At 41.7% G+C, this 27928-nt stretch overlaps 1 protein-coding gene across 1 annotated transcript; it reads left to right on the top strand.

The window, feature by feature from the left end:
* The first annotated feature begins 826 nt into the window (after window positions 1-826).
* On the top strand, window positions 827-21965 carry rassf8b (Ras association domain family member 8b). Its single transcript, XM_030045941.1, has 9 exons — window positions 827-1128; window positions 12867-13036; window positions 15421-15771; window positions 16175-16380; window positions 16711-16914; window positions 17190-17264; window positions 18110-18232; window positions 19453-19579; window positions 20574-21965. Exons 2-9 carry the CDS (start codon window positions 12925-12927, stop codon window positions 20687-20689), a joined length of 1314 nt encoding a protein of 437 aa, XP_029901801.1. The 5' UTR covers window positions 827-1128; window positions 12867-12924; the 3' UTR covers window positions 20690-21965.
* Window positions 21966-27928: the final 5963 nt, after the last annotated feature.

The raw sequence follows: 27928 nt of genomic DNA, 5'->3' as shown, positions 1-27928 counted from the left end.
AAAATGCACAGGGAAGTGAGGCAGGTCATGAGTTACTACCAAAGTTATGAGTCATGTAGACACCTTTGCTTTTAAAATGGGTTTGTGATAAAGCGCTTACCAGAGTTACAAAGTCAAAACGCAGATAAAATAAGAGACAGATGTGCTTAAATGTTGTCAAAATGGTCCAAAAATTCTGATCTCAGAAAATAAACAAACTCTCTCTCTCTTTGGTTATCCTCTCTCTGTGTATTTTAGAAAACAGAAAGTGCAAATGAAACCAAGCAGAAAATGTAAATACAAAATGCTTCACATGCACAGGAAATTATAATAAACAAAAGCCCATTCCACAGTTTTATTAAAACAGAGCGTTTACAAAAGAATTATAATTAAAAAAAAAAAAAAAAAAAGACTGCTATACAATCCCTTCTGATGGCAGCATCCCAACATAACTATATCTATAAATAAACTACCTGCATCAGGTTAGCTGGCAGGTTAATGGAAAAATAGAAAATAGAGGATATCACAGATACAGAGAGTTCCTGTATTAATTTAATAGTGAAAGGCTAAATTATAGGAATTTATAAACTCAAGCTACTTCTCCTGCAGCAATAGTAATTTTTGGTCACGTATGCAGCATGTCACCATGTCAACACAGCATGTTAAAAAAAAATGGTTTCATGTGTTTATACCTATCAGAATAGTCATGCCACTCGCTTTTCAAATCACCCCCCTCGTTTCTGTGGCTGCATCAGATCTCAGGGTCCATTTGCGTCGCCAGTGCAGTGCAGCTTTAACCGGTCCATAATGCCTTGCGGTGCCCCAGTTCTGTTCCAATGTAATTTACAAGCCCTGTGATGGGGAGCGAGCAGGGGCAGGCAGAGCAGCGAACGTGAATGCCCCATGTCGGATGTCCGAGGAGCGGACGGGACGCATGTTTCCAGGCGTGGATGTGCGCACACCGTGAACTCTCGTCCGAGCGGCTGATCCAGGCGCGGAGGGGGGAAAAAAATCAGGATCGCCCCGTTACTGGCCCACCTAACATGCGGTGGAAAGTACCGGATTTTATTCCAGAGAGAAATACTGAGGCTACAGCAAAACACGGGACTTTCAAATGCACTGACACCCAACATCTGCGGCTGAACAGAGGTAGGATATTTTTTTTTTTTTTTTTTTACATGCGGGCTGAATGCGGGGAAATCTGTCACTGCTGAGGCTGTGGAAGTTAAATGCGTCAGTCAAGCCAACATGTGAAAGCTGTGGCTATTCCAGCAAAGCCTCTAGTAAAACGTCACACCGCACAGGATTTGATAGATGAGTATTTTTTTAGTGAAATATGATAAAACACAGGGGGGAGCTCAGCTGATCAGCAGTTGCATAACTTTATTTTTCCCCAATAGCTGTTGCCCATATTTGTCTGCTCCCCAGCCTCCTGTAGCTTGGCCCTTTAAATGCTGACAGATCTCCCCAGTGATGGTGGCCAAATGTGTGATCTGCTTTTAGGCAGCACTAATGCCCACATCCTCAGATGGTGTGATGCTGATGCTCCTGTCAGATTGTCCCAGTGTCAGGTCTGTGGAAATGGTGGCATACCTGATCCATGACCCCGCAGGAAGTGACTGACTCGGGTGGTCACTGGTAAGTGGATTTGCTGATCCTGGCCATGATGAATCACTTAATAGAGTTGGGGGTATAAGCGCTCACTCAGCAGTGGTTTTAATCAAGGAGCTTGCTCAACTGAGTCCCGTGGTCACCAAAGTCAGGCATGTTGAGGAATAATGTGCGGTATGTGAGGAGGGAAGGACAAAACAGATGAGGATACAGTCACAGGCAGTGACACAAACATGCCAAATGATGATGATGATGTGTAAATTATTTCATCCTGCTGAGCTGATTAAGAGGATCATGTATTCAGCATCACATCCAGGCAAATGTTTGTGTATCAACAAGCTGAAGAATCACTGTTTTCCACAGACTGTACAGGTAAACTTGCTCAGAGATTTTTCTTTTTTTTTTTTTTTTTATGAAACATTAAGTCTTTCATTATCATCGACCCAAAACAAATGGCATCTTGCTGTAATGCATTTCCTCGCTCATCATGCAAAGGGTGATAGATCATGAATTAATTAACTTTTGTTTTCAATTAGTCTGAGGACTGTTCACTTCATACATCTGAGTGTACCCAACATGAAATTTGCAAATACTTAGAAGAAGAAGAAGATAATTTGACTCATTTTGTGTGACACTGACAACATTTTTCTGTACAAATGAGGAATATTTTCTGTATCCTGAATATCACACCGCAGTCCATTTTTTAAGTTATGTAGTCATTATTATTTTATAACTTAAGAGAGTGTTGTTGTTTTTTTTCTTTTTTGAATGCACAAAATGCCTCAGCATTCTGGTTGGTGGACATCAGAATAAATGTGATTTTTTTTTCTTTTTACTGCCTGTTTTGATCAATTTTCACTTAGCCTCATCTCAAAAGTATACCCAAATTGCCCATCCCATTTGTCTGACTCTCTCAGCCCAAATCAGCTCCACACACCACGGCTCCATTTACACATCCTGCTGAAATCTGACTTATTCATATTCTCACAGACCTTTTTTCTTTTCACTCTCCGTAGAGCGGGATGTTTGTTTTCACGTGACTGTACCATGTGACTGCGATGACGAGAGCAGGGCGGTGCACAGGGGTGTAAAGACTTTGATTTGATCAGGAAGTAGAAATCTGCGCTCCTCTGCCAGCTCAGATCTGATGGATTCAGGTCTCCTTATTGCTGTCTAAACAGGAGAACATCCGGTTTCATGTGGTCAAGCAACACAGATTTAATCTTTACATTGCAGACTAAATCTGGATTGAGTGAAAAATTCAGATTTGCCGTGGCAGTGTGTGAATCCAGACCTGTTTATTGTTCAGAGCCTGCCCCCCTCCCACCTCCTCATGCTCAGCTAAGCCCTCGGCCTTACAGGGTTAAAGGCTTATTATTTCCACCAAGCTGATTAGTTGTAACTTTTGAGACAGCAAAGGGTCTGCGTCGGGTGCGATTCAGTGGAAAATGATTTTGATTTGCCAGCGTCCAACATGGATGCTGGCATCAGTGGAAAAAAAAATACTAAGTTGTATTTTGAATGTGAGACCATTGTTTTCCAAGTGCCTACAGCAGTTCAGCAAAACCATTTTTTTTTTTTTTTTTTTTTTTTTTTTTTTTGCACACATGTCAGTGGACTTGATGACAGGCTGATGGCTGCCATTTGTCAGGCTCATGAAGCTGTGGCTGCTGGCTTTTGTATGGCATTTACAGCATAGCACAAACCTTTAATTTTTTTTTTTTTTTTTTTTTTTTTTTTTGGGATGGGGGGTGATTTCCACTCATTCGCCCATGCTAAAGATGTTTCCAGTCATGCAAATGTAAGGCGCTTTGGTTAAGAGTGTCCACCAAAATGCACTGTTCTTCACAAAGTGCTGTTTGTCTTCAGGCGTCTTCTATTTTTTTTTCAGCTACTTCTGTTTGTGACAATACCTGAATGGAAAGCTGCTCTGTCCAATTACTCTCCGAAGCTTTTCATTCAGCTTACTCCAGCTTTTGCTAAGCCTGCAGCCGCCTCACTCTCCTCAGCTGACAAACCTGATGCGGAAGTAATCTTTAAGAGATGTCTCCGCTAAGAGGCACAGACGGGATCTAACAAACCACTCGTTTAACAGAGAGAGACTCCGGCACAGGAAGAGGGACTGAAGGACACAGCACATTTAAAAGTGTTGGCACAGGTTCTGGCATGGATTACCTGACCCAGTAACTAAAAAAAACAAGAGTTGGTGGGCGCTGGATGGTCAAACAAGTCCTGTAAAGTAAATAAAGTATTGTTAGCCTCATTTGAGAAACGCCCATATGCATTCGTGAAGGCCTTTCCAACACTTATCGGCTGTATTATACATGAAAGCTGAAAATATCATGTTTGTCAGTGGTTCTGTTTAAATTTTAAGACAAGGAGCTGGTGCAGAATCATTGAAATACATAAATCACAGTACAAAGAAAATGCAACACACTTTTTAAACTTCTTTGACAGTTTCAAAACTCTGCAAATCCAATTAGTGAGTGCCAATTTTTGTTTGATTCCACAGAGAAGGATAATATGGCGCTCATAATATCTGTAGGATTTACCAATATATTTTTCATAGTCAAAATATTTGTATGGCCTATCAGTTTTATAATGCAGTGGAGACTGACAGGAAAGGCAGGACAGAGATCCAGCCCTGTAGCAGAGCATGAGCACAGACCACTGAGCCAACCAGGATGCTCCGGGCAAACGAAGTACCTCCTAACATCAAAACATGAAAATGTCACCCCCTCCAAGGTTTAAAAAACAGCCTCATATTTCCATTTCCATTCCTTCACATTTGAAACACCCGCTCACTCCAGCATTTTCAGCGGCTGTTTTTTAAAGGCCAGTCTGTTCCTGTGGCTCGCTTTCCAAGAAGGACGGGATGGTCACTGTACACTGCAGATGATTTCAGAAACCCTACCCTTCAGCATGGATGGAAGACATTTTTAGTGCCACTATGTATAGAGCTGTTTACTCACTATCCTAGGAAGAAATAGGGAACTTCTTTGCTGTATTAGTATTTTTCTCCCTGTTTTTATTTATGTATAAAACGGCCTGCTGTAATGCCTATCTTCAGGACACAGACACGGAAAAGAATAATTCCTTATAGAAATTGCACCGACTTCTGCCTGGTGCTTATTTGATACAAAGAGCTGGTGAAGGAAACAGGACTGAGTGTATTTTATGAAGTGGATAATATTCACACCATGAATAAGTCTTCCCTGATGTTCCAGGTCAAATTCTCACTTTGGAGGCAACATGAAGCAAAAATTTATCCATCACCTTAATATTTCCACGCCCAGGGGCTGCCTCAGTGTAAAGGTCTCTCTGTATAGCGGCCAGAAACACACACAAATGAAGCCTAATACTGAGTTTGAGAAACTCTGCACTAGTACACACACACACACAAACACACACACCTCCATGCTTCCTTACTGATTACTCCCAGCAAGAAACAAAAAGGAAGTGACAGGAAAGCACGGGTTGCTTCTTAATTGTTAGAGATTGTTTGGTCTCCTTTCCCAGACCGTGCCCTCCAATCAATCCAGTCATCTGTGTAAGGCCTGGACAAAGCCCGAGCTGTGTCGCCATGGTGAGGGATTGTTTGCATCCAGTCATGCTGCGAGCCATGTGCCCCCCACCCCTCGCCACTCCAACTCCATCCACCCCATCCACCCTCTCTCTTTTGTCTGTGCACCACTTGTTAGAGCAGCTCCCCCGTTCCTCTCGCCTCACCCTCCTCTCCTTGTGAAGTGACTGCTGATTGCATCATCAGCTGCCGGGCTGCTCATTGCCGCTGTCACTTGAAAAACCTCAGATCTCCACGCTGTCATGCTTTCAGAGGGAATGTTATTTTTAGACTGTCATCGATGCATTTTTGAAAGCGCACAATGGCTTTTGAGCTGGGGTTCATGGGGCCCACGCTCCTGGATTGTACCGTGTGCAACCAACCATGAACAGCCGTGTATTGGTATCGCTGGAATTCTTACATTTGAAGTTGCAGCTTTTCGTGTAATAGCACAGTCATTCTTGTTTAATTGGTTTTGTGGGCCGGCCCCATGTGAAAGAAGCACAGGTTAAGTAGATCAGACCGAGTCTGTGGGTTTGTTAAAGTTTAATTTGGAGACTGGTTGAGAGTGTAATGGGCTGAGACAGGGTCAGAAATCAACTTTTTGCTGGGCATTTGTCAGAGTTTATTGGGCAATTTTGTTAAAAGCCATTACATTAATGTGAAAGTTATGACATGCTGTTTTTCAATCTAGACACACTGTGCACCTGTAGTGATAACAATTACACGGATATTTAAGAAACTTTGTCGTTTTTCTAATCTCCCATATTAATTGCCCATCCTGAGCTAAGCAAATATAAATAAGAAATTCAGATTTGCCAAACTATGTCCCCTCCCTGATTCTGCCTCCGTGTGGCATGCAGAGAATGTAACTTTAGGTGAGGCAGACTGAAGTCAAATCTAAGTTTAGCAGGGCAGTTTACAGCGCAGACATGTGTAATAGTTTTTTATCTTTGAGATCCGATGGCTGCCATCAAAACTGATCCGACAAACACAGCGATGACGATCATAGTCCAGCCAGGACAGCTAGATCACGTCCCACCCTCCCACCTTTTCAACAAGTACCTCACATCACCTTGTCCTCACTTAATCCCACTTTACTCTGCTCACCCTAATTGCTCTAAAAAAAAATCCCCTCTGTATCTCTCCTTAGATCTTACTCCTCACGAGGATCCCACTCATTGTGCACGTCAGGTGGGATCCCGGTGGCTCACAGTGCCAAAGCGCATCTGAGCACTATAAGTCTTCGGTTCAAATCCAGCTCAAGAAACCAATCACAGGTCATCTCCCCTTTCTCCCACCTTTCCTTCCACCCTTCACAGCTCCTGTAAACATAAAAAAAAACATGATCGAATCACACTTTCCCTGTAAGCGTGACAACATTTCAACCATGTGGATTTTTTTTTAGGCCCACCGCAGCATGAAACCCATCCAGCCAGAACTGAAATGCAATAGTGGTCAGCCTTTTTTTTTTTCAAACCTCACGCTCCCCAGTTAAATTTTATCGAAGAGTGGCAAGCCAATTAAATGAGTCAAGTAAATCTCTACCAGATGGCTGACCTATAAAAGAGGTCTCACACTGATTGGAATTCAAATCCATTGAAGAGTCATTTCACCTGAAAGCGGTGACATCAGTGTTTGACATTGTCTCTCTAGACAATGACCTTTTCAGCATTTTATGATTTAAGAAGAGTGTCTTCCCTGAAATATGGGGCAATAAAAAGAGCTACATCTGCTGTCTCAGATGCTTTATTAATGGATTACTAGCGGGAGGATTCAGCATCCAGTTGGAATGTGGAGAACGGAGTTGGGTTGTTTATTAAACTATGACTAATGGGAGAGGAAATTGCAACCGCTATATTGCCTTTCCTACCAATTCTGACGTTATTTAGCATGATCTTGTATAGTTCAGTGAGTCGAGGCTCATACTGAGGTGGCTATGCTTACAGCAAAGTGACAAAAACTCAGAACAACAGTATCTCTGAAATACCAACAAAGATGGCAGAGGAAATCAGAAGTTTCTGAAGTTATTTGGTTAGTTATAGAGGTGCAGAAATTCTGTTGGGACCTCATTAAGCTGACACTCACTAATAGCTGTTTTTTAAAGTGTTGCCCTTGAGATGTTGGTGTGACAACCGCAATAACCCGGAAAAGGAAATGGAGGCAACAAGGCAGCCAGACAAAATATTACAGACTGGTTGCAGACGGTGACGCAGTGTGGGTTACAATTTGAATTCCACTAGCAGGCCTCAGCACACTACAGAGTCACAAAGCCAGTTTTTCCTTCTTCTACAAATCCGTCTTTTTGCCGGTGATGAAATTTTGTTTACCGTGGTGGCCTTTTCCCATCCTCTCGGGGTCACTGGCTCCATATCCTCCGTGGCTCCACTGGTACATGGTGGCACTAACCTGCCAGGATTAGGATTTTGATTGCCACTGGAGCCACTGGTGGAACGCATCTAAATTGTTAAAGCAGGCCTCAGGCAGTATCGACATCAAGGATCAGAGCTGAGCTTACGGGTCTCTCAGGAAAAAGGATAGCCCCCTGCTCAGTAGGATTGCAGCAAGCCTGAACATCTGCTTCTGCTCAGCTTCCTGAAATGAACGCTCCCATGTTTAAAGGTGCTTTTGTTGAAACCGCACACCAGCTGGCCTAAGTTGCCGTATTTGTGTTGGAGGGTCAGAAGGAACGAGGGGAAGCTACGTCAAGGACTGAAAAGTGCGATACTGCACATTTTGTCATCTGTCTCTGATGGCCGTGTTTGATATTGTGAAGGCCGCTTCAAATAAATCTGACTGCAGGTCACATGACAGGTGGAAGGCCTTTCCAAGGACCAGAATTATCTTTCCAACAAGACAGAAGATGGTTTCTACTCCTGGGGAAACACCCTCCACCCGTCCCTGATTCACCATCCTGCCAGAATACTGCCTCCTGATAATCTGGACACCTTATCATCACACCGGACTGTCACTATAAAACAGTCCTGCCCTTCAGTCCTGTTCAGCTTGGTGATTAAAAAGTTAAATAGTAGAAGTATGTGCGTACCTGACTATCAGATAAGCACATACTTCTAACTGCTATTTTAAAAATAAAAGCAATAAGTAATGCCACTTGAGGCATTTCACATCACGCCCAATGAGTCTTCTGTTCTGAAATTACTGTAAAACACTGCTTTTGTTGGCTCTAATGTTTTTAATTCCTTTGCCTTATCAGATGCAGGCACTATGGCCTTTCATTTGGATTTTTTTAAATACATATTTTGATGTGAATTGACCTTGATCTTGTTGCAGTTATAGCTTATTATACTCTGTTTAATTTGTAGGGCTATGATAATTGAATCATGGCCTCAGCATGCATTTTCTCATAGAAGTGCTCATGCCAAGTGTGTGTGTGTGTGTGTGTGTGTGTGTGTGTGTGTGTGTGTGTTTGTGAAAGAGAGAGAGAGAGAGAGAGAGAGAGATTACAAACTAGTGTCAGCTGGAACTGATTTAGATACTTCACATTACTGAATAAGCATTTCATTTGATTCATTTGATCGTTTATAAATCACAGTGCACATACACCGTACTGCACTTGCTCAAGAAACAATCCAGAATAAAACCCAAAAAAGTCAGATATATTTCCATTGTGGTCCTCAGAGTGGGAGATGACATCTGGCAGCAACAATTCATAAAACACAGAAAAAAGATCATACTCTCTGTATCACATAATAACAACTCAACATCAATCATGCAACATATCCTCCAGTCATGGGAGTCAGTGACATTTCCAGTATCACATCATTTGTTGGCGTGCTGTGTATTATGCAGCCATGTCATGGATCTTAAGTTTTAAGAGGCTGAAGGCAATTCAGCGTCCAGTTCTTTTCCAGTGGACAACACCCTTCAGATAAGGAATGGTTTCACTTATATTTAACTCATGACAGATGTTGAATACCTCGATGATGAGAGAATGTTGCAACAACCGTGACATGTTTGCTTCTCTACTCTCACTGCCGGACAAAGGAGTGAATAAACACTCTAATGTTTCTATTGTCAGATTGTAGTTTCATATGCTGTAGTTTGGTCAGGGAGAAAAACCAGTCAACCTTTAGGAGGAGAAGAGAATATTTTTTTTTACTGTGTGTCATGGTTGAATCACCACTGGCTGCCTCCCTGTTTCACTTTCCCTGTCCTTCCCTGCTGTTCCTGTGCGGCTCAGTGGGTGGAGTATGGCGCTAGCCCTGCCAAAGTTATGAGTCTCGTTGCCACAGGTGTCACCCAGACTAAAAATGATTGCACTCTGCTGGGAGCTCCTTTGGAAGAATTCATGCACGTTTATGCACAGTGAAATGAAACTGCATCATTCTTGCTCACCCCTTTCTCTTTCAATCTTCGGCTCTCTCTTTTCATCCACCCCTATTGCCTACTTTCCTCCTTCCCCCCATCTTTATCTTCTTTTCCCTCTCCCTTTCATCGACCCACGCCTCTATTCCTCACTGTGTCCCCTCTCCTCCCCTTCCCACTGAGCTGTATTCATGGGAATAGTCCCATTTACTGGGCTATAACAGGCGTCTGGGTTCAGAGGCATCCCGCAGTAACTGTCTACAGTAACAAATCATCCTGCTCCCCACCAAATGCAGGCCTTGGCCTTACCAAATGCTCTCAGCGAAGAAGAGTGTGCAAAGTAATGTGGTCTCTAGTAGGAAAAGGCCTCAAGGGGGACTAGTGGTTATAGTGCAGGAGGAATGGGAGTCTCATTCCAGCTGTGAAGATGGAAGCGGTCTAAATTGTTAAGGGAGGCCTCAGGCGATATCGAAGTCAAGGATCAGAGCCAAGCTGATGGCCCAGTCAGGAAAAAAGGATAACCGCTGCTGAGTAAGGTTGCAAACGTCGGAGCGTTAGGCATCTGCTGCTGCACTGCCCCGATCTGCACTGCCGCACCGGCCCGCTGTCACGGCCTTGCCAGGTTCATAATGACTGCCTCGCTGTCGAGGTGCTTGTGTCAGCAGTTTGAAATGGCTCTCGTTCTGCGAGCATGCGACCGCTGGAAGCTTTCCTGCACTGGCACCGCCAAATGAAAAAGATACTGGATGTGGCCTGTTGGACAGTAAAATCACTGCACCAAAAGTGAAATTCTTAGAGCATTTTATCAGCATTATGGTAGACTGTGTTGTACTTTGCAGCGAGTTGTTCACTCACAGTAAGCTGAAGTCACCGTGTACAACCATGTGTCATCTGTTTGGCTGATCAATCATAATTTTAGCTTTTTTTATTTATACAGTAATGTTTCAATAGGTCTATTGCCTTGCATTACACATGAGGTCCTGTTGTTCCCACACCAGGAGACCTAATATTAGGGAGAGGGGCTAAAATTCAACTCACTTAGGTTAATTATTTTTAACGATTTTTTCCCATTTTTTTAAAATTAATTGAATGTTTTAATTGTTTGTTTGTTTTTTTTTCTTATTACCCACTCAATTTTAGAGTAAAGATATTGCATATTAAACTAGACAACATAAGGGATCCATTGGTACCAAGCAGGTCATACTAGGTTGGGGATTAAATATCACTCCAAAGTTAGGCTAAGCAAGCGAAAAGCTGTTTGAAAGGGGGCCCTTGACCTCTGACTTCCAGATATCTAAATGAAAATGGGTTCTCTGGGCACCCACGGGTCTCCTCTTCGCAGACATGCCCACCTTATGCTAATCCCATGCAGTTCGGACCACAAACCATGCAGGTGTTTGCATGCAGTATAAATGTTTTATTTTGGATCATTTTAAAATGGTGTTTTTCTGCATACTGGTGCAAAAACAGTCTTTGGATAAATTGTGTTTGACTGGAAAGCTGAGACTCTTGTGGATTCAGTGACCCCAATGTTATTTATGAGTGATGATGCTGGCCCCCACAGTAACCTTGCCATTGTAGTGAGACTATTTTTTTGAAACTTGATGTTACTGTATACAGTTATCCCTCACTATAACGCGGTTCACCTTTTGTGGCCTCGCAGTTTCGCGGATTTTTTTTAGTGCAATTTTGCATGCTTTTTTTTTTTGTTTTTTTTTTTGTTTGTTTGTTTTTTTTACAGCGCATTGTGTTCTGTGTCCTTATCTTTCTACGAAGGTTTGAACTTTGAGAGTGTTTAAACAAGAGAGAAAAGTGAGAAAATGTTAATGCCTGTCTGAGAAAAGTGTATAAAGTGTGTAGTGAGGGGTTTTACAGCCTTAAAACATCTATAATAATTGTAAAAAATAAAGCTGACTACTTTGTGGATTTCGCCTATTGCGGGTTATTTTTAGAACGTAACTCCCGCGATTAACGAGGGACCACTGTACAATGACCTATTGTGACCTTAAGGATTATCGCAGTCTAATGAGTCTTTACAACCACAAACTATTCTTATAGTAAATGCAAAATCCAGCCTACAACACTTGAACACTGTTTAGAGTTGTTGCAGCAACTGTTTGGTGGTTCATTTTTCTCAAATGGGTCCCTGACCACACGGATGCAAGGTGTCATATTGAGATTTCCAGTGCAGCCACAAAGGGACAGTGATATTCTTAAGATTTAAAATACAGCCTCTCCAAATTATAGAGCCACTGCTTCATTCAAGAGCCACCATTTGTACTGATACTCAGGTAGAAATCCATCAGAAAGGAGGCTGAGACACTGATTTCTTCAGCCTCAGTACACCAAAATGCAATACAGCCAAAGACGTGTTGAATAAGGAGCATGAGTATTTTTTCTTGATGAGAAAAATGATCTCCATCTTACTGCCATGACTGTCATTGCTCCTTCCAACTAAATCCCACAAGTGAACGGAGCAAGTCCTCTGGAGCTTGTCAAAATGCATTCTGGAAAATGTACAGATCACTAGGATAAGGGTGAGCCAGTATACAAAATAAAATAAAATAAAATAACTCCTGGAATCCATGGAACATCACAGATTGCTGGACAATAACACTGTAAAGAGTATTTGAGGGTCATGTGTGTATTTAACCCTTTATAGGGCAAGTGACTATTTTTGGTAATTTCAGAAATTTTACATATTATGCCCATCCCCTGTCTCAGTTAGTTCAATAATCATTTGGTCTTCACCCAGCCAATCAGCAAAGATCGCTCTACATCCCAGGTCACATGATTGTGGCATTTGACCAATCTCAATGGCTTTGATTTTCTATTACAAAATGAAAATTTTAGAAAAATTTTATAGAAGTAATAAAGTCCTGTCATGTTCTCTAATAACAGTCTAGGGTTGTTTTTTTGAATTTCAAAGTATTTCAATGAGTGCCCTATAAAGGGTTAAACTGTCCATTTTCAGGAAAATGCACCAACTGAGCAACAAATTACAGCAGCTGTATCATTTTAAAGGCCATCATTTATCATGTTAATATCTGCCATGCTTCTCTCTCCCCCCCAAACCAAATGTATTAATTTCACAAATGAGTTCGGGTTTTAAAGCTCGAGGGCAAAACATTATTTGAAAGTAGCCTCATAAGAATTTTGATGATCTGGGAATTTCAATGACTCTGTTCCACGATATGTAACCTCAAAAGAATAGTTATGATTTGCTCCGTTTGGTTTATGGATATGGAGGATTACCTCGACTGGAAGATGCTTTCTTGCCTTTATTTTTACAATGAAATTATAATTGTATTTTTAATCCTACACATTCTTTACTGTCAGTGAACCTGCCTGTAACCTTTTTTTTTTTTTATCTCTTTTTCCTTGAAAGATGGCAGACAGAATATTTCTGGCGCCTCCTTCTGGTGTGGAGGAATGAGGGCCTCTGGATGAAGGCCATGGAGCTGAAAGTGTGGGTGGACGGCGTGCAGCGGATCGTGTGCGGGGTCACAGAGTTCACCACATGTCAGGAGGTGGTCATCGCTCTGGCACAAGCCATCGGTACGTTCACCTCGCCCGCCACAGCAACACACAGAGCAGCACACACAGATCCGAGAGCAGAGAGTAACGTCACATGTAACTGTATGACGGCGTATCCATATGTAAAAACAATTACAGAGGCAGGGGACAGGGGTGATAACTCAGAATTTATGACATTAAAGTTGTAAATTTATGAGAAAAAACTTGGATATTCTGTGAGATTAAAGTGGTGAATTTGCAATAAAAAACTCAAATGTATGAGGAAAAAAACTGAGATTATAAAGTCACAAATTCAGTTTAATCTTGGAAATCCAGAGGTTTTTTTTTCTAAGCATATTTCCCCCTCCTCTGGCTCCATTATGTTTTTTTTTTTTTTTTTTTTTTTTAATCTCTACAATGGCACTAATACACTGTCTTAATTGTCTGGAACTAGTGGGCTTTTTGTTTTGTTGCTGTTGTTTGTTGTTTTTTGGGGTTTGTTTGTTTGTTTTGGGAGAGAGGTTTACTATGCCCAAGTCCACCAGAAAAGAAGAAAAAAGATTACAAGCTGCCACCTCAGCCACATCGGCTGTATTATTTAAACGCCAGAGCTGCTTCTTGTTTAAAATCCTCTTGAAAGGTGCATTTGAATCAGAAGTCACTCCAAAGAGCCACTGCTTTGACTGGTGTGTGGAGCCATCTCATAATTTTGACTTTGTCATAATTATGACTTTATCTTATGATTTTGACTTTTTTATCCCTTTTTTCATACTGGTGGAAATGGGCTTCCATAGTTTACAGCCCAAATATCAAGCATAAATCCACATGTGTACATTGAGGTACAAAATCCAAATGCTCAAATGTTTTGGTGACAAAGACCATCACCACAGAACGGCTGAATTAAAAACTAATTATGGTTCCTGTGCTGAAAAACTTTAATAACAACTCCTGGTGTAAATGATATATTGTTCTATATAAATCCCTCCTCTGGGACGTCTGTGCTGTTGGTCGTGTCCAGTATCGGCAAAGCGGGTTGTCAGACACACTGGAGATGATAGATTACACTAAAATGAAAAGTGACTAGAGGGTACAAGCAGTTTTTTTTTTTTTTTTTCCCACCACAAATGAGCTGCGCAAAACGAGATGAGTCACACTATAGACTTTGCTTTATTGACATGCTCTGCACAATTGCCCAGAAATAAGGTGACACTCTGCCTCTGTTAGTCACCACGTACGTCGCACTGTGTATTCTTATTTTTTTATTCCATTACGTGATTCGCCAAAGCGTAATTCAAGCCCAGAAAATGTATCATAGGTAGAGGAAATCATTTTGTGACGCTGCCCCTCAGATAAATTTAGGTCTTAACGGGGAACAGTCAAATTTCAGAAATGCTGACGTTATTCCTGTGATGTAGAATTGTCCAAACAATATTTCCAAACATAAACATACTCCCAGATGTCGAATCCAGGAAATTAAAGGCTCAGACTTGAGATATTATCAGGTATAAAGGCTAATAAAAAAATAATAATGCAAGTCCACAAAATCAGTCTTTCATGAATTCTGTATGGAGCGACTCCAGACTCCTTTAATATCAGCTATGACTCAGGTTTGAGTCACAAATGTTTACGGGACCATCAAGCCCATAACAATAGCATGAATTCTAAAAATGGGTGATGTTTGCTTTTCAAAATGGACAGATTTATCACTCGCTTATTTTCTGCAGGGATTTCACACTAGCCTTACACAGATTTCTTTGAGAGTTAAAATGCATGGACCTCTCACGGTGTCGGTGGAGCAGGAGTTATGGCGTTCACTGTCTTTTGTGCTCCCCATGCCTTTTGTCCCGGCCAGGGCACTTTGATGTGAATGGCTGTGAGCTGAAGCCATAGTGATGAATGTGTTTCTTTTTATGAGGGTAGTTACTGTGGAAGGAGGAGGAAAGGGGGTGAGGGTGGATGGGCAGTGTTTGGCTCTTATCTGTATGTATACAGACATGCATGCACGTGCACACAAACAGACACACACACACACACACACACACATGCACAGAGTCTTGAACTGCTGACCTGCTCTGTTCCCGCACACTGTCTCTTTTTGTTTCCCGTAAAGTTCTCTCACTAGACACTGGTGTGGTGTACAAGCCTGGGAAAGTTTTGTGAATGAATTCAGTCAACCTTTCATGCTGTTTACTACTGTACTTTGCATACTTTTTAGATGTTAAGCAGGCAGTTTGACTAAGACAAGATGTTTATTTACAGTGTGTATCAGTTCATAGCAGAAAGTCCATTGGGTATGTACAACAGGAGGGCACACAGAACCTGTGTCTGCATGTTTTCCACCAGTGGGACCAGCCACTATTAGTGCTTAAGCCATTTAACTGAGACTGAAAGCCCGATGAATCTAATTTTGCTGTGCCTCCTCCCAGGACGAACAGGCAGATACACTTTGATCGAGAAATGGCGAGAGACAGAACGTCACCTGGCCCCACATGAGAACCCCGTGGTGTCGCTCAACAAGTGGGGTCAGTATGCCAGCGACGTTCAGCTCATCCTCCAACGCACTGGCCCGTCAGTCAGCGAGCGGCCCACCTCGGACGGCCAGGCCCGCGTCCCGGAGCGCGGATTCTACCGGCAGAGCCTCCCGCCACTGGCCAAACTGCGCCCCACAGCGGCAGACCGCTCGCTCAAACGCAGGGAACCCAAGCGCAAGTCTCTGACCTTCACTGGAGGGGCCAAGGGTCTCCGCGACATATTTGGGAAAAGCCGTGATGCCGAGGGTAGCGTATTAGGTTCCTGTGTTTATTAAACTCTGGGAGAGAGAGAGAGAGAGAGAGAGCTGGAGTTATGTATTGTATGTTGCCTCAGTCCCAGGATGGATGAAGCAATGGATGAATGAAATGATTTATTTATATAGCCAAAAATATGCCTTGTGTGTCACCGTCCTAAAGCATAACATAAATATTAATGTGTGGAAGTTTTTATTATTATTTATGGAAACATGATTCTCCCCACCAGGCACCAGGCCCATTATCAGTGCTTATTATGTAATTGGCTGTGTACTCACTGTATATCAATGTATCTCCATCTCTATTAGCTGCCAAATGCCTGCATTTATTGTATATATTCTCTTCTCCTGTCTCCCTCCATATCCACCCTCCATCCGTCCATCCCTCCATGCAGCCAAACAGCCCCAGCAGTGCGGGGTGAGCCTCAACCTGAGCAGGGTTGGAGGTGGCGGAGTGGCATCTGTACCTGGGAGTCCTGCCAGAGAGCTGAGCCGACTGGTGCAGCTGCAGAAGGACAAACTCCAGGCCCTGGAGAGCCGTCTGCTGGGCTGTGAGGCCGAGCTGCGAGACTGGGAGGAGGCCGCCGGAGAGGCCAGTGAGGTCATTAAAAGCAGCTGCCAGGGTCTGCGTGCACATATCCAGCCTGGTTGTGGCCAGGTGCTGAATAAAGGCACTAATGGAAAACGATATATCTGCACGATACATTAAAGCTTTTGCTATTTTATTGAATCTTTATTGCAATTTTCCCTTCAAGCCCAGTTTTACATCTATTACCTGACTCATATAAATCTGTTTCCCTCCTATTATCCTTCATATATTTTGAACCCATGGTACTTTATATCTCACGATTCATCATGTCTAATTGGTGTAACTTTTTTTGTATTTTTATGTATGTACATGTTTCAAGTGTAATCATTTTGCATTCGCCAGGGAGGAAACGTGGAGGAGGAGCTGCTACTTCTGGAGCAGCAGGTGAGAAGGAATGAGGCAGAGATGGAGGAGGAGGAATTCTGGCAGAATGAGCTGCAGATCGAGCAGGAGAGCGAGCGGCAGCTCCGGCAGCAGCTAGCCGAGCTGCAGGGCCGTGTGCGTGACTGTGAGGCCAAGCTGGTGGAGTATCTCGCCCGCATACAGGTGAGCGCCAGATGTTCACCTGGACACCCATGGGTTCATATATAAACATATTTCTATTTGAACCCTTTCCTGTGGATCTTCATTCGCATTTGTTAAACTGGAAAAAATGATTACAAGTTTATTTCCTGCTGCTACAGAAGTATTATTGTTTCAGAATGTGATGAAACAGCATCTTTGGGTGAACTCACAAATCCCACCAAAAGTAGTTCCTGCTCTTTTTCTTTGGTTGGGAGGGGTTTCCTCGGAGGACATTACTCTTATTTTCTGTTGCACAGAGTATGGAGGCAGGACTGGAGCAGGAGCGGCTGCAACAAGAGGCCGAGCTCAACCAGCAGGCCAATGAGGAGGAGGTACGATCCAGTCCAGTCATCTGTCTGTGTTTGTTCCCCTCGCAATCAATTAAATCAACCATATAACATGTATTAAAAGCATCTTTTACACAGGCATTTTACTTTACATAGATATTTAGAACAAGAAAAGAAGGCAAATGAAGAAGCTTAAATTATAACCAATAAAACCATAATAGAGCACAAAAGGAAAACCTAATAAACACAGTACATAATAGAAAAGAGGAATAGAACAATATGGAGAGAGAATGAAACTGTGTGTTGGTGTGTGAGTGACTACACATGCTGCTTTATGAACGGGGTCAAACCACCGCCAATCACAACACAATTTGATGGAGACTCAGAATCTAATCAGCAGTCAAATCCCATCAGCAGTCAACCATAAGCACTGATGAGATCCTGAATTATTAGTCTAATAACTCACTGGTTTGCAGAAAGTCTGAACAGCCTCAAAAATCCTTGAGGGGATTCTGAAATTGTCTTTAAAAAATTGTAGTAATTTTTGCATTATTTCATACGCTGGAATTAGGCAGGCTGGCTTTTAATTACTCCAGCTATTGGGTAATGTGATTCTCAGCTAAATCAGATTTAACAACAGATATATTGTTGGAGTCTTAATCCAAGTCAGTTTAGAAATCTTCACACTAACCAGAGAGAAGGACACTTTATTGTATTGACTTTCCTGGTACAGAGAATCACAGCCTGAAGCTCTAAATGCATACTAGGAAAGCAGACGCCTACATCCGTCACTATGCAGTCATTGTTTTTGTTCATATTCATTCACACAAACCTATGTCTGTTGTAAATAATGTGATGAGCATTGGCTTCTGCTCCCTTTTGTGTTCCAGGTGCGAGCCCAGCTGGGGAAAGTGAGGGCAGAGTTGGAAATGCAGAGCCAGCACACGGCTCGGCTGGAGAGCAGCTGCAAGGCGCTGGACCGCTCCCTCGGCCAGTCCAGCAAGAAGCTACAGGTCCGGCCCGTACTTTATTTACGGCTTGTGTTTTATTTTACTTCCCAAATTCTAACCTTAAAATCATACATCATAAGATTGTGCTCTGCAGTTTGCTAAGGAAAAGGTTGTTCCAATTACAGTATGTTTCTCCACAAGTTCAAGTTTATTTAAAGCCCCATATCACTGTTCACGGTCTCAAAGGGCTTTACAAGAAGATCACCACATGGCGAAAACTGAAGTTTGATTTCAGAAAATGTTTTTTAAAAAAATTCAGTGAAACTCTATATAGGTTTGGGCCTGTGAGGTGTGAAAACACTTAAACGTCTCTGAATACAAGTGGGACCGCAGAAATCTAAGCTCATTTAGCTGTGGGCAGTGAAGCAAAATTTAATCTGTGGCTTTCAGAAACGTGTACTGTGTCCTTGGCTGCTTATACCCCAGTATGGGTTGAACTGCTATATTTACAGGCAAGGTCCAGCAGGGTGTGGGAAGTATGAGGTAATGAGAAGGAGAAGGGGGGAGGGTATTACGGCATTCTTTGGGTGATTAGAGCGGGGCCCGACTAAGTCCACAATCCCTTGCCTGCAGTTGCGTAACCACCTGGGAACTAACTCATCTCAGCCTAACAAATTCCTCTTTACCTTATCTTTACTTGGATTATGGCTTCTGGAGTCAAAATATTGAACAAGCTGTGATCCCTTCTGGATTTCATCTATTAAATCCACCTCAGTCACAAAGGACGAATGTAAATGAAGTGTGACTGCAGTGGCGGTTAAAATAATCCCATCTAAACTGAATATAGTAAATATGAGGGATATCCACTTGCAGCTTCAGTGTGATCTTTGCTGGGGTCTACTGTATACAATGTATAGGCTAGTGCATCACCACAACAGTTAATTCATAATGACATTTTGTCACTTTTTTTTTTTTTTTTTTTTTTTTTTTTTTTAACCTTATTTACAAAAAAGCAGCTCCTTGGACTTGAAAATTGAACTTGGCTATATTGTGATTTCAATATGTCAAGAAAGTTTGCCTAATATTCAGTTACATTTCTGCACCAGTGTCACCAAGAGAAATCAGCAGTTAATCTAATCCTGCCCGTGATCCTAAACTCAATTTTAGTAAAGCCATCCTAGTATTTCGACTTTAATGTTTTATTTAAGTTGCACTCCTTACATCACATCAGCCCTAAGGGTCGGACCCCGCTGAGGCCTCATGATGTTTTTTTCCCACCGCAGGAGAAGGAGCAGGAGCTTGAGCAGCTGACAAAGGAGCTGAGACAAGTTAACCTCCAGCAGTTCATTCAGCAGACTGGTACCAAGGTCACCGTGCTGCCCGCTCAGCCCGCCGAGGAGAATAACAATGGTACACACTCTGTCACACATCCACACACACACACACACACGTTCGCAGAGACTCCATGACTTATCACAGTATCATCACCTTGGAAAGAAATTCATTCAAAAACATGCCATTTATAAATTAGGCATGTTGTTGTAGCAAAAGTATGGATGCAGTGCCACCTTGTGGACATGCTGAGACATGACAGGTGAGACTTGAAATGCCAGCTGTTGTGGCATCACCAGCTTTGGTCTAATCACTAGTAGCCATGAAATACCACAAGACCATCACAGAAACCCATTTGATAGAGTGCCCTAGCCAACCTTTGATTTATATAATTTAATTTATATATTGGCAGTTGAGTGTCATTTTGTAAATTGGATGGGAAGAGTGTTTTGATGGAAACTACCTTTCTCTTATCATCTATCTGAAAAAGGAAATGTATCATTACCCTCAGAAAGATGTTTTTCCTCTAACCTTTATCTAATAATCTGTCCCTGTTCACTGTGCTGTAGTACTGTTTTCTATAACAATTTCTGAAAATTTCATATCCATCATTTGAAAAATACTATATTTATAACACAAATACCGTACATATAAGATGCTTTTATTTAAAAGTAGCTAGTTGATAAATTATAAATTCTGAATGTTCAAGATTTTGCATCTATATAGAATTTCTCTGTGATTTCAGATTAACTAAAAGGCATAACAAAGGCACAAACATTTCTTAGACAAGTCAAGCTAAATATATTTACACACTCAAATATGCATTTATGACTATTTTAGAGATTCATTTGGAACACAGGAGGACAGGAACAGAAGAGAGAGGAAAGGAGGAAAGGAAGAAAGGAACGTGGAGGTTATCTAAATTTATGACCCTGTTGAGGTGCTGAGCATGACAAAGAGGATCCCTTAACTAAGGGGTGTCCCCCTTAATTAAGGAATCCTCGATGGTCCTTCTGAATGGCTGGCTAATTGATTAATATCCGTTTCTTTTTCCCTCACCGTCTTGCTGCAGAAGTTGACTCTGGTTCTCTGAAGCGGCTTGGCTCCTCGCGTCTCTTACCCAGCGATCTCCGGACTCTTCAAAATGCTGCCTCCTCCAGCCTCAACCCTGAAGGCATCTATGTCTGACCCTAAACTGCCTAGGAACCATTATTTGGGCAGCAGGGCAGTGGCCTGGTTATCACTAGAAACCATCCCTGTGACTGGACGGCCACAGAATTTGCCTCCCAGTGAGCCCAAACTGCTGCAGTGCTCTTGAGCAAGACACTTAAACCAACCCAGCTCCAAGGTGGCTGCTGTGTGGCTGAGCTGCCTGCTGAATTCCCGGTGGAGGGAGTCTGGTGGAAAGGCAAACTATTACTGTGGAGGATAACACACACACAAAAAACAACTTTTTACCAGAAAGCCTACATGTGTTTTGCATCTTTCCTCTCAGCCTCTAGATCCTGCATCGGCTTGTCTTCCATCTTACCAGGACTGAAAGTCAAACTGATGTCATTTACAAAATGTGCAAAACTGAAGTTTTCAATCTACTGTATGTAAGATAGTGGGTGAACGTACACGTCAGTCCTCCACATACAAACACCCTTAGTCTACGAAGTCTGCGCTTGCTCTGAGTTGGAGAACAAGATTTTGGTTTAAGCCGTGTGTGTGCAAAACTTTTTGACTCCAGTGGACACACTTTTGATGACTGAGGGGGTTTGAGGCGAGCACTGCAGATGTATTTGTCAGCTCTGCACTGTTTTGCACTGGATACAGTAAATGTCATTGAAGGGCAAGACAAGCGTAGTAAACAGATAATCAATCATGATGGAAAGTTTGGACACCAACATACACACAGGCACACACGCACACACATACAGCAAGTACAGACACCAACACACACAAATGCACAAACACCTACACACACCACACCGATACTATAACCATAGCCATATCTGATTGCCTTACTCTGTCAATATGTCTATATTTTAATGTTACGACAAAACACAAGGTAGCTACTGTACACACTTAAGCGCCATATAAATTTAATATTTGACAAAATGTGTGTCACCATTTCAGGTGAATCCTAGTAAGGGTTACTGATGTCAGTACAACAGAACAATGCTCAAATGTTTTATTTTTTCCTCACCGAATGAGTTTGAGTTTTTGTACTGCTGTTTCAACAGGGGGGGGGAAACGATCCCATGAATTTTCCATGTTTAAGAAGCAATGGAAAAATCTGAGGGGTTGAATGGGTTAGGAGGAAGCAAACAAAAGAAAATAGAAGAAGCTGTAAAGCCTCCAGTGACCTCATCAGCCTTTTGACTTCGTTCAAGCAAGTTCGGGAAACAAATCTTTTCTCTGGCAGGAGCAATTGATTCCTGCAGACATCTGTCGCTGTATTTCATTTTGACTTGCATTGTGACACTCATAAATCTTTTTTTTTTTTTTTTTTTTTTTTTTTACCCCACATGATCCAGGAGCTTTGAAAATTTTGTATGAAGCGATGAGGTCGCTGGAGCCTGCAGTGAAAATCCAGCCTTTATATCACAAGCTTGTCCAGAAAACTCTCCTCTTACCCAGTGCTGACACTAGGTGGCGACAAAACATACAGGATATTATTCACATTGGCTGTGACTATACCTGTCATTCATTTTCATGATACATTTAAATAGTTTGTGTATTGTTTTATAACAGAGACTTAGCACTTTAACTTTCGACGTATCATTTTGAGGTGCCACTTACAATGCTGGCCAAGCGTTTTACATGTTTCACTGTGTTCCTCAAGCAGGGAAAGACGTGCACACACACACACACACACCACACACACACACACACACACACACACACACACACACACACACACTTCTAGAAGCAGTATTATGCCCACAGGCTATATTCTTTTGTCTGTGTTCCCCCCTCATTTATAACATTTTGACGAAGTAACTGTGCCGTCTGTTTACTAATTGTTTATCTGAACTAAAGATGTCTCATATGAACCAAAGCTAGTGTGATTTAAAAAAAAAAAAAAAAAAAGACATAATAGCAGTTACATGAATGTACTTTTTTTGATATGTATGCAACATGCCCATGGAGTCTGAGTCAAACAGTAGTTGCAGATATTTTTAATGGTTTGTTTTAGTCTCAGGGGCCAGACGGGCAGGTTTTGTCACACACATGCTAACAACAGTGCATGACAGAAGGTCTCGCAGGATTGGACAGCATTTGAAACTGAAGCAAGTGCTCCTCTTCTTCAGTGATTGACATCCTATCTCGTCTCCGTCTGAACTGGCGGAAAACATTCAGCCCCCTGGTCTCCCGGTACAGGTTAAAACAAATGCAGAAAAATTATTTGCGACTACTATCTGACTGAGGTCTGGCTCCTAATGTACTTGCCTGTGTTTTTCCTAGGTGATGCTAATCTCTGGCTACAGACAAAAGAGATTCCGCTCTGAGTTTAGATTGACACTAATTGGATTGGGAGAAGCCGGTATTGGAAGTGTGAACGTATGATAAGAAAGTGAATTCCAGACTCCCAAGGATCTAGGATTGTTGTTTTGCTCTGCAGTGCAAAGGTAACTTGAAGAATTCATATCAGAAGTTGGCAAACTATCTCAGAGATTGTTCAGTGACAGAAGACCCCCCCTCCCTTCCCTCGTCCCTACACCCCACCCAGTATGCAGTATTATCGTCATGGCAACTGCTTCGGCTGTGACACAGAGACTGTAACCCACTAACACAAGAACCACAGCTCCTGTTGATTGGAGAAGTTTTGACTAATGGCATGCCTTACTGAAAAACTGTAAATAACGTCTGCATATCACGCCACTTTATGGAGTATTTTCTAAGAGTTTTGAAATCAGAAATCGGCACAGGGCTGAAGAGGTTGGGTTTTTTCCTGAGTTTCGCCTCATTTACCGCCGCCATTCAACAGGCAGCTCTGTGTGCATGCAATGATGGGTGATTCCTTTTATTTGGACTCCAATTAGTGGCTACGAGGGATGCACCGATTCATCTGAGGCTTGGAAACTTTTGTTTTTTGTTTTAAAGGTACAATTCAGTAAATATACAATCACATTGTTGGCAAGATGTGTGCAAGCATCCAGTGAAGATGCTGGTTCAAGTGTGACTCAGCTGACAAATGGTCAAATTTGTACCCTGAAAGTTTTCCTTTTATTTATTGTGACAAAAAAAAACAAGATTAAGCAAAATGATAGAGATGAAAGTTGCATTCAGACATTGCCTGTTTTCCTCTGTCACAGCATTAGGTTGCTAATAGTGATGGTTGCATCATTTTTGGCTGATGCTTTGAGAAAAAAAAAAAAAAAAAAAAAAAGCCAATAATTGGTTTCCATTGTGCCATTAAGGATGCTTCTCAATAAAGTGCGAGTACAAATTTTGCGATGGAGCTATTATGGAAACAGCCATCAAGTCATGTCAAAAGCTACTAGAAATGTTGAAGTTTTGCAAAAAAAGGGTAAGGTATTGGGGATATTTCAAGAAACAGAATTACCCTGATGGGAAATGGGAGAGAGTAATTATGGTCAGTGCTGTTTATGATGTCTTCAGTTATTTGACAAGTTGAAAATGTATAAAATGAAAATGGGCTCTTAAGGGACGTTGATAATGGTTTGATAAGAGCTTGGTTTTAAATAGAATAAAAAAAAAAAAAAAGATGGCTCCCAGGGAGATCAAGAGACTATTTACTGGTCTTTACTGGTCTATTTACTGGTTTCCCCGATCATTCTGAAAGCCATCAGGTTCCTGGTGTAATACTGCTTCTTCAAACGCCCCTCGTACTGTTTACATGAACACAGCTTCAACCTTCATGCTGGTTAGATGAACTGTGCTCGGCTAACATCGCTGTTGTGCTTGCGCTAACTCCCCATTTAGACAATTATTTATTATCATTATCATTATTATTATTATTATTGCCATTTTGTATCACTGTTTATTTGCAATTGCATCTGCTATATATATATATATATATATATATATACATTTTTTTTTTTTTTTTTTTTTTTTTTTTTGTTGCTTTGAAAACTTTATAACAGCTACCTTTACTTTGGTTCATCATTCAGGCTCTGAGTATCAAAAATATGGAATACAACGACAATGTAAAATGAATAAATAAAATGTATTAAAAAAAAAAAAAAAAAAAAAAAAAAAAAAAAAAAAAAAGCCAGAAATGCATACCTGCAAATTGCTGTGCTGTGAATACTGTGATGTCTCCTGAGTATTTTTATGGCATTTCTTCTAAACATGGTGTATAGTAAACATTTCTTCAAGAGTGACATGATATTTGCTACGGCATACGTAGCCATCGAAACGCTCCAGACTCCAAGTGTTGCATCCATTACTGTGTATTTTCCTCTTGACATCAAAGCAGTGAGGTCACAAATTGCTGGTAGTATCAGTGGAAAATGTTGGTGACATTCGGTCCATGAGGAAAAGCTGATTTACCAGATTTTGGGCTAGTAACAGAAACTGACACTTGTAAAACTGCTGCTGCCCTGACCGAGCTGCAGACGTGAGGGGTTCGCCATGACTTCTGCAGTTGTCTAAACAAAATAAGATAAAAGCAGGGATGACCTTCTCTAACTCAATGAAGGGTAAAAAACAACTTAATTTTTAATGTTTCTCAATTGCTGGACTGCACTTCCTCCCTTTTTACCTGCTCTTCAAAAGTCAGGATACTGTCAAACCCACTCCTAGCTTTCCGACTATGCAGGCTTTGTGTTGGAAGACAGACTACCAAGATCGATCGGAATAGTTTCTGGAGTCGGGAGGGCGAAGTAAGACCAATTTGAGATTTGTTTTCAACTTTTAACACTTAAAAGGAATACTTTTGATACTTTGCAAAGTTTGAGAACTTTGGCTATCACGCCTTAGTGTACTGGGGGAGAAAAGTTTCTTGATTTGTCCTTCAGTCTTTCCCCAGTGTATTCCAGCTTTAATACTTTAATAGAGCAGAGCAGTTGGGTCACAGGGGCTCTGATTACATCTATGACCCCCTCACACCACACAATATTTCAAGATTTCTATTCCAAAATGCTGTGTGTCCATCCAGCCTGTGATAGTTGCTTTATTTTTCGGGAGCAGAGACTTAGTTTACCACTGTTATATTAACCATCATCTGTTTAAATATTTTGCTATCATTTGTAGCCGGAATCACTTCATTAGATGGTGCACATGTCATTAAGGAATGAACCTCTCCAGTCTGTGGCAGTAGCCCTCACCAGCCAGGCACCGAGCAAGCCTCTCACTATTAAAATAGTAAAGCATTATACGATTCAAAACTATATTCTGCTCAAGTACTGCTGCCCAAGGATTTCACGCAGAAGGCCAAATGCCAAAACATAACTTGGATGACAGGCTGTGGGCTAAATTGGATTGGACAAGGGTCATTTGGAGTCAGTGCAGTCATTAAATTTTTCTTGTTGGCATCTCACTTACCATATGTCATCTTGAACACTTGCAGTACCCCAGTTATATCAAAATCACTTCTCAAATATATAAAAAAAGAAAAAAATAAGCAGGGTCTATCTTATGTCTCCCAGAAAGAATCATGGGAAGAGTCAGATTGGGCTCTACTTTGGGTGGCTCTCTGCTTAACTGTTCTTTGGGTGAGAATTTATCCTTAAATCATACAATAAATCCCCCTCTTGTTAAGCTATAGCGTCTCCCATTTCTAGGCTGAGCTCCTCTGACTCAATCATCGAACCGTCCCAAGGCTTGCAATAACATCAAAGATGTTTGATTTTATCAGAAGAAAATCTGTATGATCCTGTAGCGTGATAAGATTTTTTTTTTTTTTTTTTTTTTTTTGTGGGAAACCGCTTGGATGGAGATCAGGGATTTTTTTTTAAATGTGAGATGGTACCCGGGTTGCGAGTTATTTGAAAGTCTTATAAGGCGTGGTATGACCGGAATGAGTCATAGCGTTACGCTTGTGAAGCCCAATTAGTCATCCTCACTTTCTGAATTATGATGCAGATATTGTACCTTAGATGGATTAAATGATTGTGTTTAGAAAGAATTATAGTTCTTGCAGAAGATTGATTGGACTACTGTGTGTGTGTGTGTGTGTGTGTGTGTGTGTGTGTGTGTGTGTGTAATTGCACATGCCATGGTTGAAGCTGTCATTAAATAGCCCCTTGGCCCCTCTCCTGAATTTGTTTATTCTGCACTGGGCATAGGAGTAGGTGGCAAACAGATGGGCATCCATGAATTATGGAAATGATGGGCTTTGATTAACCACCACACACTCTGCTGGATAAAAGTAACTCCAGGGTTGCCAAGTTATGTGGTGCATTGGGCTGTGCCACCAGTCAGTCAGCAGTGTGATGGAACGGAGTGTGGCTTCACTGGTAGGTTACGCTCCATGTTTGATGTTGTTTACAGCTCAATCTAGAAAACACAAACTAAAAACACTTTTTTTTTTTTTTTTTTTTTTTTTTTTGAGCGAAAGTGTGTCCAAATGTTCAGTAGACATTTCTATCAGTTTTTTTATTTCTTTGCAGTTCAAATATCACTCTTACTCTGATAGGATTCAACAGTCTTTCAGGGACATTTTGGTATGTTATTGTAATTATTGACGACTAAAATACTTAAGTTAATCTAAAAATATCACTTTATTTTCATCATGCTCTTATTCTGAAGAGTTTGTGGTTTATTTTTGGCCTACAAGTTGCTCCTCGGCGCCATAATCCGGTTTCAAGGGTGTGTGTTTGAACCCGGCGACCAGATTGATGCGTTGGTACCCTGCAGGACGGTTAATTACATGTAACATAAACATCTAATTGTAAAGAAGTTCTCTGTGGTATTTACGAAACTCCTCTTAAATATGTTTAATTAGATTTGTTTGAAATGGCTACCAATTATCTCAACATTAGAAGACACCAAAGAAGCTGCTGGAAAACACTCCTTCAACCAACACCCCCTTGGGCATCTGATACCCCACCCTCACACATACACACACACACACACACACACACGCACACACACACCACGCTCCATCCCCCCACACCACTGTCCCCATCTCTCCATATTCATAAATGAAGAGAGACAGCCTTATTCGGGAACCAACTCGGAAAAGCAATTAAAAAGGAATTAAGGGTGTGCAGGAAGAAATTGGATATGATATCCGACGCCTATTGTAAATGTCAACGTTATTACTGTGTTGTTGTTTCCCATTCCTTGGGCCGCCTCGTCCGTTTTCAGGAGTGACAGCCCATAGTCCGGCGTGCTTAATGAAGCCGTCTCAGCAGCCCAGGGTCTTGGCATGCAAGGTGAAGAGTGCCTCTCACCCTTTCCGCATGAAACTCTCATTAAGATCATGTTTGCTTGCTGGTAGTAACATCACCCCTCCCGTTTCCTTTTTTT

This window comes from Myripristis murdjan, chromosome 23 (assembly GCF_902150065.1).
Source record: "Myripristis murdjan chromosome 23, fMyrMur1.1, whole genome shotgun sequence".
NCBI classification, from domain to species: Eukaryota; Metazoa; Chordata; class Actinopteri; order Holocentriformes; family Holocentridae; genus Myripristis; species Myripristis murdjan.
Note: the sequence above shows the minus strand (reverse complement) of the source record. Positions and strands in the feature narration are given on the sequence as shown.